The sequence below is a fragment of the Palaemon carinicauda genome, chromosome 22, assembly GCF_036898095.1.
Source record: "Palaemon carinicauda isolate YSFRI2023 chromosome 22, ASM3689809v2, whole genome shotgun sequence".
In the NCBI taxonomy this organism is placed as follows: Eukaryota; Metazoa; Arthropoda; class Malacostraca; order Decapoda; family Palaemonidae; genus Palaemon; species Palaemon carinicauda.
Genome location: NC_090746.1, coordinates 64,784,671 through 64,804,313, shown reverse-complemented (window position 1 = coordinate 64,804,313; position 19,643 = coordinate 64,784,671). Strand labels below are relative to the sequence as shown.

The window sequence follows — 19,643 nt, the reverse complement described above, 5'->3', positions numbered from 1 at the left end:
CTCTAGAAGATGATCCCTTGGTGAAGACAGCAGTGTTGGCTGCTAAGGATAAAAACTTTGCACTGCAACTCACAACAAAAGTAAGAACAGAACACACATGTCAAGAATATCCCAAACTTGGAAAGGACTAACTTCAGGAACATCTCTGGGAGCATAAAAGTCAACGATTCTACCGAAGTGATGGTCAAATAAGCAGGCACACAAGAAAGCTAAAAAATATCAAATATGTTCCTCTTAACAGCAAACCCCTGTTATTTATCAAAAGAGAAATCTATATGCTTCATGCACTTTAGTGCAGATACTAAAGTTTATAAAATTAAAATATATACTTTTTTAATTCAGAAGTGTGAAAAGTTTTCTTCATAAAACTTTAGCAAATGACTCCTTAACTAAAACTGATTTCTTTACAATAATTCTAAAAGTTAAATGAAAACCACAAATGACTATATATCTGTAAATACAGATAATAATAACTGATTTTTATAAATTCAAAGCTACCCAACAGATAAACTGAATAAAACATTACTAATTAATAAAAGCATCTAAGAAAGAATAGGAAATAAAATTTGTATTTGTATACAAATACAGATGTAGCACAGTACTGCAAAAATTAATAAAGTATACTGTACATATATATACAGTATTATCATATAAATAGCTGTCATCAGCTGCTCTATATGCACCAGTGATAAGTACAGTATTCCAAATTGCAAGGCTTAATAAGCAATCACTACTAATAAATCATTGTCCAAAAAGAGCGTGATTGCAAAAATTTCTAAAATTCATCAAGAAATAAAATACATAATTTCAATATTCTTTTAACATCAAATAAAACAGAATAAGGTTTGTGATTTGTTACATTAAACTAACTGCAAGATTATTAACTGATAAAACCTGAAAGCCTTATGAGCACTACTAAAATTATTAGAGGCACCTAATGGACTCCTAATTGATAAAATGCTGAATATCTCATTGGTAACATAAATAACATAAAATTGAGCTACTTGAATTCTGACAGTAAAACTAACTGAGCTAACAGATGAAGCCTAGTACTTTTTATATCTTTAATCAATACTCATTTAGCTTCCTAAATTTCAACAAGGAAACACTGAAGGATGGAAATAACAAATGCCATTAAACAATTGAAGTCTCTAACTTTTACAAAATAAAAGTACTATTTATCCAAGGTAAATGCCATCTGATAAGGGTAAGCAAAGAAAAGTAACTACTCATTGGTGAAACATGTACTAGTAATAAAGTACATTGAAAAATATAGCAATTTACTAAATTATACAAGAGTAAGACAATAAAACAGACAATAAAAGAAATCGGAGGTTGAAAAAGCGAGATGAGAAGTTTTTACTAGATTATCAGGGCCACGGAGATACATATGCTGCAAAGCCATATAGCAGAAGTTCTGATTTTTCTTTTGACTTGGGAATGTTGAGCCTAGGATTATGAAGGCCATGAGTACTGTATTTTATGGGCTATGAAGAAAATTGGTTTGTTTTTGGAAAATATTTTTCAATGCATTAGTTATGTAAATGAGGGAAAAAGAGAAAAAGCCATAACTGTACATTTGCAAAAACATTATCAGATGATTTTTAGGTAGGATTTTATGATGAGTTCAACATGAGGAAATGGTCAACGCATATAAAGTACATGAATAACAACACTAATCTCTGAAAAATGAATATGTATTCTACTATTCTGTACTTGTGTCCATAACTGCAAAATATTTTCATTGGTTTACTTTGCAAACTTTATCTTTCCATAAGCTCATCCACGACAAAATGTCAAATCACTGAAGCATTGCTCCATTTATCATACAAAAATGGAAATGGTACCCCTCAGCATTTACAAAACTAAATAGGGAAGGCACTTATACAATGTTATGGATGGATGCTGTTTCGTAGGGGTTTTTAAACAAGTGAGCAAATTTTTCCTTTTTTTGGTTCAAATACATAGGCAGTTCTTCTTCAGCAATATTATGAACGGGGACACCTACAGGTTCGAGGTTCTCATCTTGACCAAATTTAATCAAACGCTGGATAAATGGAGATATGCTGGAGTATGTGGAGCTTGATAACAGCCATTTTGGAGGACTCTGCGACCTACTTGAAAACTTTTCAAAGATGTTTTCTACAGAAAGGCATAAATGGCACCTCCAACCTGCTTCTGGAATTGTCCAGTTAACCACTGGTTGTTCATGAGAGGTGAAAAAGTTAAGATCTTCTTCTAATACACTTCCCTCTTGTAAACGAGATACCTGGTACTCAAAAGCATTGGCAAGGAATTGAAATGATGATGCACAAACTTCAGGTTTGGTAATGTTGCTATTTTCAGCAAGAGACCAATAAAATCCATATAGATAATGCTTAAACTGACACTTAACAGGCAATGGATAACCTTGAAAAAGTTTGAGAAATGTCACTACATCACGGCGAAGTATTTCTTCTCCATTAGTTAAGATAAAGAGATCATCTGGACGGATATCACTAACTAAACGCAACCCAGTTTGAACTAGATTTTGAACAAAAGATCTTTTTTTTAAGTCACTTTCCCTCACAGGCACATAAATGATTCTATTTTGAGTATCTTTAAGCCAACCATCTTTCAACTTACTTAAAATTGGTAAGGAATTATTACTAACGACAGTATAATTGGCTTCACCTATAACAAAAACATCTACAAGTCCAACCAATTCATTAACATTAGCTTCAAAGATATCATACTCATGGATAAATGGACTTACCATAATAATTCTTCTTGGTCTCTTTCTAAGCTGAATATTTTTTGATAATTCTGGATTTTGCATCCAATCGGTTCTTTGCATAATTTCAGGAACTCCACACCTCTTCCCCCGCCATCCTGGGCGACAAACGCATTTACCTTCTGAGCTGGCTTTGACCAGTGTACCTTCTCTCACACACATATCTTTCCCATACGTTGCATACATTGTGACTGTTGGCTGGTCTCTTAGGTGAAGGATTGTTTGACCACCTTCAGTGAATAAACGTTTGAGAAACTGCTTGGCAGGATCCATGGGTTGAAAGAACCAAAAACCAACAAAAACCTGAAATACATGAAGCACTTATGAAATTAAAAAATAAAACCAAACCAGTTACTACAACACTGACAGGCCCATTGTTGGAAATTTATATAAAATTTAAAAAAGTAACCTTCATGTTTCAAAGATACAAATTATTTCTTTCACTTATGCCTATACTGTTTATACTAGCTCTGGCAATCAGCCAGGTTTGGTGCTGAGTGTGACCTGGTGCTTGGTGAAGGATCGTTTCTTCCTCACCTAGTATACACTGCCTGGGGTGAGAATGAATCTGAGGTTGTAACCAGAGGATGCTGATGATGGACCTAGTCGCACATAATTGTGGTCCACACCCAACAGAGAACCATCTGACACTCATATCCTACAAAACAGAAGTACAGTACTGTGCTTTCTTCCCCTTAGCTGGTGTGAGTACTCTCCACATTGGGATTAATACCAAGTGACATATAACCTTTTGTCCCTGATCTTGCTACATTACCAATGAATCTTTACGAGCGCGAAGATGGTCACTGGTTTTTGGTTAAGCTAGGTTCCCGATCGCTTGTATACGTAGGAACATATCGCCAGGTCCATGAGCCATGAGGAGACAGGTAATCGTGTTCCCGGTAGTGTGGACAGATCAGAAGAGATTAATCCAGAGGAGAAGCAGAATCGTATTCATGAGCACGCATACAAATGGAAAAGTCACCCCTCGTAAGTGATGGAAAGCAATACAGTAACTGGTTCTTGTCTAAAGTTCTCGATTGCAAGTACTGTATGAGAGGGAATGTCACCAGAGGTCATCTCTCCCCTTTCTGTAAAGACTATCTAGGGAAAAAGAAACCAATGTGATCTGCAACCTTCCAGGAAACAAGGTTGGGAAAAGAAAGCGCTCTTCAACCACCTCCAGACTCACATCCAGTGTCTAGGGTGATCAGGGTCGTCAACTGTATCCTTGGGAGGACCAGCCACAAGGGACCGTCTCTGTGCCTCAGCCATTCGAGCTTCTTATGCCGAGGCATTTTTGGGTTTCATCTTAAGTGTTCTTCGATTCCCTACACACAGGACGTTCCTTCACGGTCTTAAGAGGGGGAACATGAGAGGTTTTCGATGCACTTGACAAAGCCTTGGCAGTAGGAGCTGAAGGTTCCTCCACTGGAAGAGGTAAGGAAATCGGTCACTGGTCCGGAGGGACTACCTCAATGTCTTGAGGGATGATGGGATGGATTGTAATCTCCCTGGGCAAGCCTAAGTCCCTACTCATCCTAGGGCGGATGATGTCGGCATGAGATGGTGTTACGCCTCCCATCCTCCCTTTCTGTCTCTTAGTGATGACCTCCTTTACCTTCACTAGAGTAAAGGGTAGGTTGGTCATATAAGAGTCGGAGGCTTTAAGACCTTCAGCACGCGATCGGGGTGGAGTTGATCTGCACACCTTGTCTGCCGTTGACCTCCTTCTGGGGTCTTGACTCCCAACTGACGAACTGGACAAGGGTTCAAACAAAAGGGATCCTTGGGGTTGCCTTGACTGGAACAGTTGGAGGTTGTGGTGGTGGAGGAGCCACGTTCACAGACTTCAGCAGGGTGGATATGAACGTATTCACCCGTGGAGAAAGTTCTAATCCTCTAGGTAAACATTGGACTTCCCTAGGAGAGTGTCCTTTGGGGGGAACTCTAGAAGGAGCTCCAGTCGATGGAGGTGATAACCTCCGAGGCAGAGGAACACGTTCCTTCGGACACGAAGAAAGGTCCAGGCTTATAGGTATGTAAGCGAACCTATTAGGAGGCACTATGAAACCCTCTGGAAAGGGTGTCGGGTCTTCCGCCGGAGGTGGAAGAATTATGAGGGTCGAGGCGAAGGTGTTGGTACCGCACTTGCTCGCGGTTTCGACACATCTGCTCGTGAATTACTTGCGGAAACCGTCAATTTGCACGAGAAATCACGATTTATGCTCAAAATCGCGAGTTTCACGTGTCAATGGACGCGATACACGAGCAGAAGTGCTTACAACGGGAGCACTACGAGCCACACAGGAAAAGGAGGGTCTAACGCCTTCCAGCTGCCTCGGAAAAGCACCTATGTCCGACGAAGTTGCCAGAGGAGGCCTCTGAGTAGGAACCACTTGTTGGAGAACGTGTCACAGCGGGACTCGTTTCCAAGCATTGCGTAGGGGAACACTTCACTAAAACTCCCCAGGCAGTGAAAGGCACTGGGGGTTTAGCTGGACGCCTGTCTGAGGAATGATCTTCTCATCATCAGGTCCAGTCTAAGGTCGTTTGGAAGGTCTGGTTGAGCGGCTACGCCCTGATAGACTGTGCGTGCACCTACCTCTACCTCTCGGCGAGAAACGTCTAGGCCTTGATGGCAAACGCGCCATTCGTGCTCGTGAACAGGAGTGTCTAGATCTAGTTCAAGAACGGCGGGAACGTCGTGAATGCCTATCTCGCGAACGTGAGCATCAGCCTCTTGAACGTGAACGGTCGTCCTCATGAGCGCAAGCGCTGTTCTCATGATTTTGATCGTAGAGATCTGGACCTAGGTCTAGACTGTGCTCACGATCATGTAGAACGCAATCGCGAGACTTGTCCTTAGGAAGAGGAACGCCTCCGAGGAGAGCGCTTACACCTGCGGTCTCGTGAGCGTGTAGCTCTAGAGCGTGAGCGCCTTCTAGAAGAAGACGGCGTCAATGACCTTAAATGTCAGGTTGCCAGAAAACTCTCAATCAATTAATCAAATCTAGAAGAAGGGCTCTCGGATCGTGATGACCTACGATCAGTCAGATTTTCCGATCGTTGCGAATGGCGATAAGGGGAAGAGTGTCCAGAAGAACGAGGCGATGGCGATGCTCGTCCTTTAGCGCTGTTGGTGGTAGGAGCGCTGGTCCCCATAAGATCTACACCTGCAACCTACGGGTTCCTGTGGGGAGTAACAAAGGGTTGAAGGTTAGGGGACGACGAGTTCCCAGGATGGAGAGAGGGTTCTTCGTTAGCAGGGAGAGGCGAACGCGAGCGATCACCTCGTCCACACGTGGAAGGGCCAGGAGAGGGTGAAAGATGGACCTCACACAGTTCCAGAGCGTCAGATGTCAATGGTTCCAGAGAAGGGTCCTTCCTGGCAGCACGCTGAAGGCACACCAGCTCCTCCTTCAAAGGGGGTCCCGAAATCCCTAAGGACGACCACACCTGCAATAAATCTGAAAGGAAGAATGGCTCCCCAGCGGCCCAAAATTATGTTCCATTATTACAGATACAGTTAATACGATAAGTGAGAAGACAATAACACTGATTAAAACTATTAGAATAGAGGCCCTGATGGTCCTCTAGGGGAAGCAACCCTCCCCCAGTACCCAGGGGTTGCAAAAGAGTTAGTGGTCTGCGCTCCTAATCGCACCAGCTCCTCCTCCGAAGGGAATCCCGAAATCCCTAAGGACGACCACACCTGCAACAAATCTGAAAGGAAGTATGGCTCCACAGTGGCCCAAAATTATGTTCCATTGTTACAGACAAAGTTAATACGATAAGTGAGAAGACAATAACACTGATTAAAACCATTAGAATAGAGGCCCTGATGGTCCTCTAGGGGAAGCAAACCCACCAGTACCCCGGGGCTGCCAAAGAGTTAGTCGGTATGCGCTCCTATTCGATCGTCCCTCGGAAGAGCGCGAGCAAGAAGGAGCTTTAGAAAGAGATTTGAGGTGCGTGAAGAAGAAAACCGTGCTTTTCTTGCCCCTGAGGAGAAAGATCGCACTTCGCCGTCTTCTTCCAGTGCTGCCCAAATTTTTCCCATTGGGAGGCAGGCAACTCCCTACACTCTGTGCAGGGCGAACCCTGCTCGCAGCGATGCCCTCTGCATGAAGGACACAGAGAGTGCGGGTTAGTCTCCAGCGAAGACATGAAAGTACCGCAAGCAGCACCCTTGCACCCTGCAATTAAAAGTGACGTCTCTCACTGCTCTGAGAGTATATATAGAGGCGGCTGGGTAACCCCCAGCCTACCCGTTCAAGCGGTTAGGCAGGGTTGCCACCGCGCAATTAAAGTCTAATGTCTACCTTCCAGCTACGCTGAAAGATAATCCACATAAATAATGGAAGATTTTTTGGTATGGCAACAAACTTAAATTCATTCAAATCAACTCATTGAATAATTTTGTCAATTGAGAATTGTAGTTTTCTCTCAACCATCGACATTCTAGATCTAGCAAATGATATGGAGAGATAATCTATAAATAAGGTTGAGAGAATATCTTGGGGAATGACGGAGGATATCCCATTAATGTCCAGTGCAAATAGGATTACATTTAGCACACTACCCTGGGGAACTCCTTCCTGACATTTCCTCTCTGATTGAGCTTCCCCAACTCTCACTTAAAAAAAGCTATGTGAAATAAAGGATTGAATGAACAATGATAACACTTCTCGTAATCCCATATTATGAATGGTTTTAAGTATACCATATCTCCACGCAGTATCATATGCCTTCTCAAGGTTAAAAAAAAAAAGACTGTTACATGGTGCTGTTTGGAAGCAAAGTCTTCACAAGTAGAGGACTCAAGTCGTATCAACAAATCAGTCATTGAGTGCATTTTTTCTAAAGCTACACTGGATAGGTGATAAAATACCCTTTACTAGGTACATCATCAGTCTTGCATTGACCATCTTCTCCATGATATTACATAAGCAAGACATCAATGCAAATTTGTCTATAGTTTGTTGCTGAAAAATGACAAATTCGGAGATAATTTGTATTTTTCCTAACCAATACAAACCTTAGCTATTTACATGGGGTATTACTTTCGGCGTAGCTGAAATGACGAGGCATTAAATTTCTAACGAGGGTTAACTACCCTCTCGCTAGCTAGCGAGGGGGTGGGAGAGAGGTAGCTAGCTACCCCTCCCCCCTCACACACCGGTGAACTGATTCACTTCGCTTAGAGGTAGGACTTGCCTTGGGGGACAGGGCTGGCGGGCAAATATGTGTAAATAGCTAAGGTTTGTATGGTTAGGAAAAATCAAAAATTTTAAATAATTTTTATTTTTCCTAACATACTTACCGAGAACTACTTTCTTTGGAGTCACTTGTGATCCCTCTATCTCGACCAAGGTTTTTCCCGCCGTTACCCCCCTTACTCCGCTCTACATAGGCTTACCCCCGCCGCCAAGGAATGCGCCCTGAGGGCAGGATTAGGGCAGGTCACTGCTTCTCTGGGTCAGCGTCCTCATTAAGTTCGTCGCTTAGCCCAACTTGGCAATGGAAGGATGGCACTCGGGGACGGAAGGGAGGGCCATTACCCGAAAGTAGTTCTCGGTAAGTATGTTAGGAAAAATAAAAATTATTTAAAATTTTTGATTTGTTCTAACACAAAATACTTACCTTCGAACTACTTTCTTTGGTGACTTATACTTTAGGAGGCGGGAGTGCTATTCTGACACTTGACTCGGCACGTAGTGCCTAGAGGGCTATGGAATGCGGGGCCTATCAGAGTGCGGAGCGAGGGTAACTGCGGAACCTTACGCTATTATCTAAGACTCACCTCTTAAAACTTCTTCTGACGATTTTCTCCTGATGTAGTCGCGAAGAATTTGTTCATCGTTGGGGACAGCCTCTGGCCTACCGCTACACAGCTTGGAGGGCGGCAATGACTGTCCCAATGGAGAACCCGTCCAAGGATTTTCTTGAATAATCCTTGAGGTAGTGGGCAGTAAAGGTCGACTGGTGCGACCAAGTGCCTGCCTGCAGGATATGCCCCACCGCCATGTTTCTCTCAAAGGCCAAGGAGGTGCTCAGACCCCTGATGTCATGGGGGCGGGGAGTGCCTGGCACTGCCATTTTATCCTCTTCATAGGTTCTAGCGATGACTTGTCTCAGCCAGAAGGAAATGGTGTTCTTGGAAACTTGCTTCCTATTAACACCTGTGGAAACGAAGAGGTTCTTGATACCTGGTCGGAGATGAGCTGTCCTTTCCAGGTATTTTCTGAGCGTCCGTACTGGGCATAACTTCAAGTCTTCCGTAATGCCCGTCTTGGGAATGGCCGAAATTGAGAAACCTTCAAACCTCGGGTCCCAGACTGCTGGGTTCTGAGTCTTCGCCACAAAGGAGGGCACGAACCTGAAGGACACTTCCTTCCACCCTTTGGAGTGCGAAACATCGTAAGACAGACCATGGATCTCGCCCACTCTCTTAGCCGAAGCTAAGGCTAGCAAGAAGACGGTCTTGAGGGTGAGGTCTTTGTCCCCGATATCTTTCAGGGGTTCAAAGGGAGGACGACTTAGCATCCTCAAGACCTTGGCTAGGTCCCACCTGGGCACTTTCCAAGCTTGAGGGGGGCAGGATTGCTCGAAACTCCTAATCAGCATCGCTATGTGTCTCGAGGTCCCCAGGTCGATGCCTTTCAGGAGGAAGACTTGGCCTAAGGCGGCTCGAACTCCTTTAATGGCTGGGATTGACATTCCCACTTTATCTCTAAGATACACCGGAAACTCAGCTATGTCCGGGACCGTAGCTTTAAGAGAGCTAATGTGTTTCTCCGAGCACCACTTCGTGAAGGAGGCCCACTTCGCCTGGTATACCGCGGTAGAGGATCTCCTCAGGTATAGGGAAATTCTCTTAGCTGTGGTGGCGGAGTACCCCTCCTTCTTCAAGAGCCGCTCGATAGTCTCCAGGCGTGATGGCGAAGAGAGAGAGGGTTGTCGTGGAGCCTGAAGAAGTGCGGTTGGTGCAGGAGGTCTGACCTGGAGGGCAGAGGCCAAGGCGGTTGGCTCGCTAGGTCTTTTAGGTCCGCGAACCACTCTCTCTCCGGCCACCAGGGCGCTACCAAAGTCATCTTCAGGTTTCGGGAGGCCCTTACTCTGTTGAGTACCTGCCTTATCAACGTGAAGGGGGGAAACGCGTACACATCCAGGTTGTCCCACTTGTGCTGGAAGGCGTCTTCTAGGGCTGCCTTTTGGTCTGGGACCGGGGAGCAATAGACCGGTAGTTGGGCGTTGAGCTTTGTTGCAAAGAGGTCCATCACCGGGGAGCCCCAGCGTTGAATGATGAGTCTGGCTACTTCTGGGTGTAGAGACCACTCTGTCCCCACTATTTGACCCATTCTGCTGAGGCCGTCGGCTAGAACGTTTTTCTTCCCGGGGATGAACTTTGTTAGCAGCACCACTTGCTGCTCGTCTGCCCAATGTAGGATGCTTATGGCGAGGTCGCACAGTTCTTTCGATCTCATGCCCCCTTGCTTCTTTATGTAGGCCACTACCGTGGCGTTGTCGCACATTAACGCCACGGTGTTTCCCTTTAGCCGACTTGCAAAGTGAAGACATGCCTTCTGGACTGCTCTTAGTTCTAGGACATTGATGTGTAGACGCTTTTCGCTCTCCGACCAGGTACCGCTTGCTGTCTCTTCCAGAAGGTGGGCCCCCACCCTTGGTTGGAGGCGTCTGTGAACAGGAGGTACTCGGGGGGGACTGGACCCGAGGGGCATCCCCTTGAGGGAGTTCGACTGGCAGTGCCACCATTCTAGGGAGGTTCTCGTGTCTGGAAGGACTGGAATTAACGCCTTCTGTGAGTCTGTCTGGGACCAGAGGCTCTTGAGGTTCCATTGAATGGGTCTGAGCCTCATCCTCCCTTGGGGAACCAGTTTCTCCAATGAGACCAGGTGACCTATCAGTCTCTGCCAGTCTCTCGCCCTCCTGGAATGTTCTGACAGGAACGGCTGAATGATGTGCTTGTGGTTCCGTATCCTGTCTTCTGAGGGGAAAACCTTCCCCTGCACGGTATCCAACGTCATCCCCAAGTATCCCATTCTGTTGGATGGTGTTAAGTTCGACTTTTCCAGATTGATTACGATTCCCAGATTCCTGCAGAACTGGAGGAGGTTTCTCCCTTGCTCCTCCAAGAGGGCCTTTGAGTTGGAAAGGAGCAACCAGTCGTCCAGGTATCTGATGAGACGGATACCTCGTTCGTGAGCCCACACTGAGACTGTCGCGAAGACCCTCGTGAACACTTGAGGGGCCGTCGACAGACCGAAGCAAAGGGTCTTGAACTGCAGGATCTGGGAACCCCATTTTACCCGGAGGAACTTCCGACTCGACGGGTAGACAGGGATCTGGAAGTATGCGTCCTTGAGGTCGACAGTCATCATATAATCTTTCTCCCTCAAGGACAGCAGGACGGATTTTGGGGTGTCCATCTTGAAGTCCGTCTTCCTGACGAACTTATTGAGGGCCGACAGGTCTATCACTGATCTCCACCCCCCCCCCCCCCCGTTGCTTTCTCTACCAGGAACAGGCGGCACTAGAAGCCTGGGCCTGGGAGCAGGACCTCTTCCATGGCCCCCTTCTCTAACATGGAGGAAATCTCCTCTTGAAGGGTGGCCCTTTTCATCGGGTCTCTGGGGGCCAACCATTCTGTCTGGCTGGCTGGAATAAGAGGGGGTGGTTCCGCTATGAAGGGGAGCCTGTAGCCTTCCTTCAGGACGGACTCCGTCCAAGGATCCGCTCCTTGTGCTTTCCATGCTTGCCAATGCGGTCTGAGGCATCCCCCAACCCGAGGCTTGGGCGGGAGTAGGGGGCCTCTCCCTCTACCTTCTTCTAGAGGGGCGGCCTGATCTGCCTCTCTTAGAGGCGGAGTAACCCGACCTGAAGGAGCTGGAAGAAGATGGTGCTCCTCTGCAGGAGGGCTGAGGAGTTGTTGTCCAGGAGGAGGAAGGGGCGTCCCTCCTCGAAGTGTTGGGGGCGGCCTGAGGAGTCACGGCGCTATCTGAGGCGGCCCTCCTGTATGGCGGCCTTTTAGACGACGCAGGTCTGGGGACGTTGGCTTCTTTCTTCTTGGACACTTTCTCCATTAGGTTCTCCAGCTCTTTTAATGGGAACAGAGACTCACCCCACAAGGGTAGGCTACGTACAGCTCGGGCCTCTCTGTCCGGGATCCTCCTCGATACCTTAGCTAGGACCGTGTCTCGTTTCCTTAGGACCCAGTTGGCCGTCAGGGCGAGCGCCTGGTACGATAGAAACTTCAGAGTTTTCCCCCCGGAGGTGAGAAGGTCCGTCAGGAGGCTCTGCTGTTCAGGATCTTCGGGGTCGACGGAGGCTTGCACGTTTACTAAAGTGGAGGCCCACCAGTCCAGCCATGAGGAGACGTTAACCAGGTCCCGTGACATCTCCTCCATCATGGCGGCTTCCGTAGGAGAGAAGGAAACCGGGGCTGACGAGGCCCTTTCGTCTGAGCCGCCTTGTCCTAGGATGTCCAAGGCCGGGTCCACTCTACAGGGGCCTGGGCGCCGCCCTTCTGGAATGTATACTTTCCCTTGTGCTTTGAGGCCCTGGAGCAGTTTCGAGGCACTCTGGGACTTGGGGGCTTCCGCATTGCTGGCCACCAAGTTGTCTATGTACTCTTGCCCTAGTACTAGGTCTGGGGCAAGAGGAAGGGCCAGGGAGGACTTCGGAAGGGTGGCGTGATGGGTAATTCTCAGGAGGCTTGATCTCCAGGAATCTCCCTTTGGCGCCGAGGGTTCTGTAATCCCATGGTGCCTCCTGATGAGGCCCACCACTCTTCTATATGCGGAGTCCTCCGACGGGGGAGCTTCTCCTCCGTCAGCCGAGGCCTCGGCCTGGAGTGGGGGCGCCGGGTTGCTGGTTCGGCAGACCGGTCGTCCAGCCCTTGGGTCCAGGGGGGCCGCCCTGTAACCGTAGTGAGCTCCGTAAGAGGGTGGATCTCGCTGCAAGGTGGGTACCACCGGCTCAGGAAGGGCCCTCGGTTGCCCGAAGGCTCTGGAAGCGGAAGTCACGGTCCCGGTGGGCTGACCCGACAACGGGAACCGTTCCTTCTTCCTCGATGACCGCACCAGCTGGGCTGGTGCGGTCAGGCTGCCTGCAAAGAAGCGCGTTTCCCCCCGCTGGGCGGGGTGAACCGGAGGCCTCGAGGACTTATGCTTCTGCGAGAGGTCTTTCCTGCGCGCCAGGTCGCGCGGTTCTAGGCTGTGCATAGAGAGCGGCAGCCTAGACGCACGTTCGCTGGATCGAGGGTCTGGTGAATGGAGCCTTTTGGACTCTCCTGAGGGTACGTAGACCCAGGCACCCCCGGGAGAGACATTTCTCCTATACTTACGAGAATGGGAGCGGGAGCGCTTCTTGCTAGGCTGCGACCTTGACCTAGAGCGGGAATGTTCGCTCTCGGACAGCTCCCTTCTCCTGCGTCGTTTCCCCCGACTTCCTCCTCGGAGGATGAGTCTACTACTGACGAGTCCGACGGCGCCACGTTCCTCGCGTAACAGCTGCTAGCGTGATCCGCGGGGGAATTTCCTCGCCGCCGGGTGTCCGAGATCGAATGCTGGAGGAAGTCCTCGGGAACCGCCGTGGAGATCGTCGGCACAGAGTCTAATCTATCCATGCCAGGGGGCCAGGGGTCCAGGGTCACGTCCATTCTTAGCGGTGACCTCCCTGGCGTCTTCGGTAGCTTCCACCCGAAGGCATCGCTACTCGGGCGGCGAACTCTAGTTTGGCTGTCCCCTGGCGGGGGAGAGCCCGACGCACCGGCCCACGAGGGCGGAGGTGACTCTGAAACCACAACACTGCCCCATAAGGGGTCTTCAGAGGATGCGTGGCCCCCCACCACAAGGCCTGACTCACCCGAAGCACTACCGGGCCCTTCGTTAGCCCTAGAGGGGCCCGCCCTTGGTTCTTCCCTCGCACTGGATTCCCTGGGAAGAACGCCTTGACTTTCTACAACACTAGAGGCTTCTTGCCCTCTCCTCTGCGAAGGAGACGGAGAAGCCGAGGCTTCGTCGGACCGATCACTGGCCGACGGTAACGAAGAAACGACACTAATCTTCCTGGGGGAACGCTTGGAAGATTTCTTCTTTTTGGTACCGTAGCGTACCCACTGGATATCATCCCAACTTACACACTCCGGACACGTGTCCGCGGAGGAGCAAACTTTCCCCCTACACGTGGAACAAAGGGAGTGAGGGTCTACCTCTGGCTTTGAGAGGAAAGCCCCAAACGACTTTCCGGCTCTAGGCCCAGGGCAACAGGGCACATGCTCCATCGTTCGCACACGAATGGCACAACACTAGTGAGCTATACGTACACTGGGGATATACACAGGGAGAACGCACTGTAACACTTGCGAATAACGCACTACGCAAAAACACAAGTCCCCACGTTGGAAACACGTGGAACACAAACGCGCCAAAGGATCGAGAGAGACGAGAGTGAGCTGTGTACTGCTCACGACCAAGGAACTTAATGAGGACGCTGACCCAGAGAAGCAGTGACCTGCCCTAATCCTGCCCTCAGGGCGCATTCCTTGGCGGCGGGGGTAAGCCTATGTAGAGCGGAGTAAGGGGGGTAACGGCGGGAAAAACCTTGGTCGAGATAGAGGGATCACAAGTGACTCCAAAGAAAGTAGTTCGAAGGTAAGTATTTTGTGTTGGAACAAATACAAATTATCTCAGAATTTGTCATTTGTTCCGTAACCGAAATACAAACCACGCTATTTACATGGGGTGACTTACCCCATAGGAAGGGTGGAAAGTCCCAGCCTTACTGGCTTTGGCTTTGCCCGGGGGCTCAGAATCCGAGTGAGCAGCACTCGAGAAAAAAAAGTCCCTGCACCTCGCAAATTCCTTGCTCCACAAGGAACGTCCGGCCTACATAAGCTCGTGTGTGGAGGGATGAAGTGTGACTTGTCCTAGGAAGTTGACCTGAAGTCCCTTAGATGGAATTCTAGGCTAGGACGTTCCCAATACCACCTAGTCAGGGTATGGGGGACGCGACAGTATTATCTTAATACTAGGAACACAAGGAAGCATAGTTTACTTGCAGAGGTTTGAGGTCAGCTATGCAGAGAACCCAGGATGCTGCTTTCCCCAAGAGAGGGGAGGATGAAGAAAGAAGTAAGGGCCAGACATACTTCTTTCGTTCATGCAGTCTAAAACCAGGTAACAATGCCCTCAACCTTCTGCTACCTGTCCATTAAGGAACCTGAAGTTAGACCAGCTGTTGTGTAGCCACCACAGGGCCGATAGAAAACGTATTGAAGCTCCTGTGGGTCACGTCCTGCAGGTAGTGGGCTGTGAAGGTCATCTGACGCTTCCAGACTCCAGCTTGTAGCACCTGCGTCACAGAGTAGTTCCTCTTGAAGGCCAGGGACGTTGCGATGCCTCTGACGTCGTGTACTCCAAGGAAACGTCACGGAGGAGGGTCTGGATTCAGGGCGTGATGGATGACCCTCCGAATCCAGGCTGAAAAGGTATTCTTGGTGACCCTCCTCTCCATCCTTCCTGTGCTCCCAAACAGGGCTTGCACGTGAGGATGAACTGCAGCTGTTCTTAAGATAACACCTCCGACTCCTTACTGGGCATAGTAGGAGATGGTTTGGGTCATCTGTTACAGAATGGAGACTCGAAATCCTGAAGGAGTCGAACCGAAGGTCCGGGCTCCAAGATTTTGAGACTAGTGACCAACTCAGGGACGAACCTGAACGTTACCTCCCCCTCTCCTCTTGAATGGGCGACGACGTACGAGAGACCATGAAGTTCGCTGGCACGCTTGGCCGAGGCCAGAGCGAGCAGGAGCACAGTCTTCCAAGTCAGGTGACGATCAGAAGCCTGGCGCAATGGTTCGCAAGGAGGTCTCTTGAGAGCCCTAAGAACCCGAACCATGTTCCATGGAGGAGGTCTCACTTCCGACTGGGGGCAGGTAAGTTCGTAGCTTCGTATGAGCGAAGAAAGATCCAGCAAGGAGGAAATGTCTATTCCTTTCAGCCTGCAGGCCAGGCTTAAGGCTGAGCGATAGGCTTTCACCGCCGAGAGCGAAAGGCGCATTCCCTCCCGCAGGTATACAATAATTCCGCTATTGCTGGAATAGTGGCATCAAAGGGAGAGATACCTCTCCCACGATACCAACCACAGAAGACTCTCCCATTCGCCTGGTAGACCCCTGCGGATGACTTTCGCAGGTGTCGTGACATCCGCTTCGCAACTTGTTGCGGAACGCCTCTTTTTGTGAGGGAATGCTGGATAGTCTCCAGGCGTGAAGCCGAAGCGATGCTATGGCTTTGTGGCAGATGTTGCAGTGTGGTTGCTTGAGTAGCTCGTGTCGTGGGGGAAGCTCTCTCGGGAGTTCCGTCAGGGGATGCAGAAGGTCCGGGAACCACTCTGCATGATGCCGTAGCGGAGCTATCAGAGTCATCGACAGGTTGATCGATAGTCTGGTCTTGTTGAGCATTCTTCTCACCAGACAGAACGGTGGGAAGGCGTAGACGTCGATGTTGTCCCACCGTTGTAGGAAGGCATCTTGCCAGAGTGCCTTGGGGTCCGGGACTGGGGAGTAGTACAGCGGCAGCTTGAAGTTCAAGGCTGTCGCGAACAAGACCACAAAGTCAGGACTTTGTTGGCTACTAGAGGGACCAAAGACCACTTGGCACTCACTATCTGCGAGGCTCTGCTCAGACTGTCGGAGAGCACATTCCTTTGCCCAGAATGAAGCGAGCTGATAGTGGTATTGAGTGGAAACGGTTCATCTCAGTATCTCTACTGCAAGATGGGAAAGCAGTTATGAAAAGGTACCTCTCTGCTTGTTGAAATAAGTCACTACCGTGGTGTTGTCGCTCACGGAGTGACCCGCCCGGGTTGTTGGGACTGTTGAAGGGCCAGACATACGCCCTTCATTCCTTGCAGACTGATGTGGAGGTACCTTTCTGATTCTGACCATAGGCCTGAGATCCTTTGGTTCAGAACGTGGCCCCCCCACCCCCTTCTTTTGACGTGTCCGAGAACAGCATCAAATGCGGGGGAAGGACGCGAAGATCCACTCCCTTTCAAAGGTTCCGCAGGTCCCATAGGGACCAAAAGGTACGGGGAATCGTTGCCTTGGTTCCACCGGGACTTGAGCCGCCGTTGCAGGGATCTCATCCTGAGGCGGCCGTTTGGAACTAGACAGGTCAGGGAGGAAAGGTGACCTAGGAGACATAACCAAGATTGGGTTGGAAGCTCTCCTCGTCTGAGGAAAGGTTCTGCGACTCTCCTCAGCATTGCTATCCTGTCGACTGATGGGAAGGCTTTGTGGAGATTGGTGTCTAATATCATGCCTAAATATCCCAGTTGTTGGGATGGAAGCAGAGAAGACTTCTCGAGATTTACCATGATCCCTAGATCTTGGCAAAGTTCCAGAGGCTTGCCTCGGTGTCGAAGAAGGGTCGATTCCGAGACTGCCGGGGTCAGCCAGTCATCCAGATAGCGAAGGGGACAGATGCCGATCCTGTGTGGCCACGAAGATATCAGGGTGAACATTCTGGTGAACACCTGCGGTGCTGTGGAGAGATCAAACACAGCACCTTGAACTGTTAGACCTTATTGTCTAGGCTGAATTTCAAGAACTTCCTGGAAGACGGATGGATTGGGATCTGGAAGTACCCGTCCTTCAGATGCAGTGTGCACCTGAAGACTTGTGGTCTCACTGCAAGTCTGAACGACTCTGCTGTTCCACGCTGAACGAAGTTTGTTCGACAAACTTGTTCAGCTGATGACGGGTCTCCAGCCTTCAGATGCCTTCTTTACAAGAAAGAGTCGACTGAAGAAGCTGGGGGAGCCGTCGACGACCTTATGGAGAGCATCTTTCTAGAGCATGGTCTCGAATTCTGCCCGAAGGGCTAGCCCCTTTGCCGATCCCATGGCATAGGAGCTCAGCGACACTGGATTCGCTGCCAGGGGAGGTAGAGATGTTATGAACGGGACGCGATATCCTTGGCTGATCACGGAGATCATGCAGGAATCGGCCCCGAGTTGCTGCCACCTGAACGCGCAACTTTAGGCATCCCCCCCACTGGGGGGCAGGGGGGTTGCCAATCCTAGCGTTTGCCGCTCCCTCTAGGATTATTGCCTCCCCAGGAGGACTTCCTGTCCTTCTTGTCCCTGACAGGAGGGGGCTGCTGTTTAGACACCTTTGTCTTTGCCGCCGGAGCCGGTTCCGATGTCCTAGGCTGACGAGGCTGTTGTTGTTGAGGCGCTGAAGGCTTGTAGGGTCTGGATGTAAGCGCCTATTGGAGGGGCGAATCGTGATTCGATTTCCTCTACCTCTCAGCTGTCCATCTCACGTCCTTGGGCTCAAACAAGCTCTTTCCAAGGATGGAAGAGTGTCTGAGCTTGCCGACATCCACGGTTGGGACTTTTGATTTAGCAGAACTGCGCACGAGCGCGCAGGAGAACGAGGTTGCACAGGTAAAAACCTGGCACTAAAGGGACTTACTCACATTGTGAGATAAGCCCTTTGCCCCGAAGGGACCGGTGCCCGTTGGAAAACAGGGTGGAGTGGCGCCCACTGCGCATCTGCGTCCAGGAACGGAGATGGAAGACAAGAAGGTCTGGCAGGTGTCGGAGATTGCGAACGATATGTCGAAAGGTCTAGCGAAGCAGCTGCAACGGTCTGAACCCACCTGTTAGGACTGACACCAGTAAATTACGGAATTATCCTTCTTATATCTGTAATGATGGGCTTCCGGCCAGAAGCCGAGAGTCCTACCCCAAGCATTGGATCCCCTGGATTCCGAAGACCAAACCCTTGAGAATAATTCCGCCAAAGAGGTCCAAACCATCTTCGGAATGGCTGAGATCATCCAATACTCTCACATATGGCTTAGAATGCAAATACCTCCCTACCCTGATACCTCCTGCCATTTATCGAAGCAGGCAGCAATAACAGATGTGGAAACATCCACGCCAGCAGCAATTTCGGATGTAGAAACATCCACACCAATAAAAAAAAAAATAATAAAATGTTATTTTCCTTAGTAAAATAAATTTTTGAATATACTTACCCGATGATCATATAGCTGTCAGCTCTGCTGCCCGACAGAAAAAACCTACGGGCGGAATACGCCAGCGATCGCTATACAGGTGGGGGTGTACATCAACAGCGCCATCTGTCAAGTAGGTACTCAAGTACTCGATGTCAACAAAGAACCAATTTTCTCCTCTGTCCACTGGGTCTCTATTGGGGAGGAAGGGTGGGTCCTTTAATTTATGATCATCGGGTAAGTATATTCAAAAATTTATTTTACTAAGGAAAATAACATTTTTCAATATTAAACTTACCCGATGATCATATAGCTGATTCACACCCAGGGGGGTGGGTAGAGACCAGCATTACATGTTGACATTATTATGAGCTAAGTATTCCGTATTTCATTTTAGCAGTTATTCAAAATAACAAGCATAAAATAAATAAGTACCTGGTAAGGAAGACGACTTGAACAATTACTCTGCCTTTTTAAGTACGTCTTCCTTACTGAGCCTCGCGATCCTCATAGGATGCTGAGCGACTCCTAGGAGCTGAAGTATGAAGGGTTGCAACCCATACTAAAGGTCCTCATCAAAACCTCTAATCTAGGCGCTTCTCAAGAAATGATTTTGACCACCCGCCAAATCAAGTAGGATGCGAAAGGCTTCTTAGCTTTCCGGACAACCCAAAAATATTTCAAGAGAAAGATTAAAAAGGTTCTGGAATTAGGGAATTGTAGTGGTGGAGCCCCCACCACTACTGCACTCGTTGCTACGAATGGTCCCAGAGTGTAGCAGTTCTCGTAAAGAGACTGGACATTCTTAAGATA

General features: G+C 48.8%; 1 protein-coding gene across 1 annotated transcript in view; it reads right to left on the bottom strand.

Moving 5' to 3' along the window:
* Positions 1-1,134: 1,134 nt before the first annotated feature.
* LOC137616492 (beta-1,4-mannosyl-glycoprotein 4-beta-N-acetylglucosaminyltransferase-like) overlaps positions 1,135-19,643 on the bottom strand; it is a 52,223-nt gene continuing 33,714 nt past the window's right edge. Inside the window, exon 3 of the mRNA XM_068346304.1 lies at positions 1,135-3,076. Within this exon, the coding sequence (XP_068202405.1) occupies positions 1,883-3,076 (1,194 nt within the window). The 3' untranslated portion in view covers positions 1,135-1,882. The remainder of the gene's footprint in view (positions 3,077-19,643) is intronic.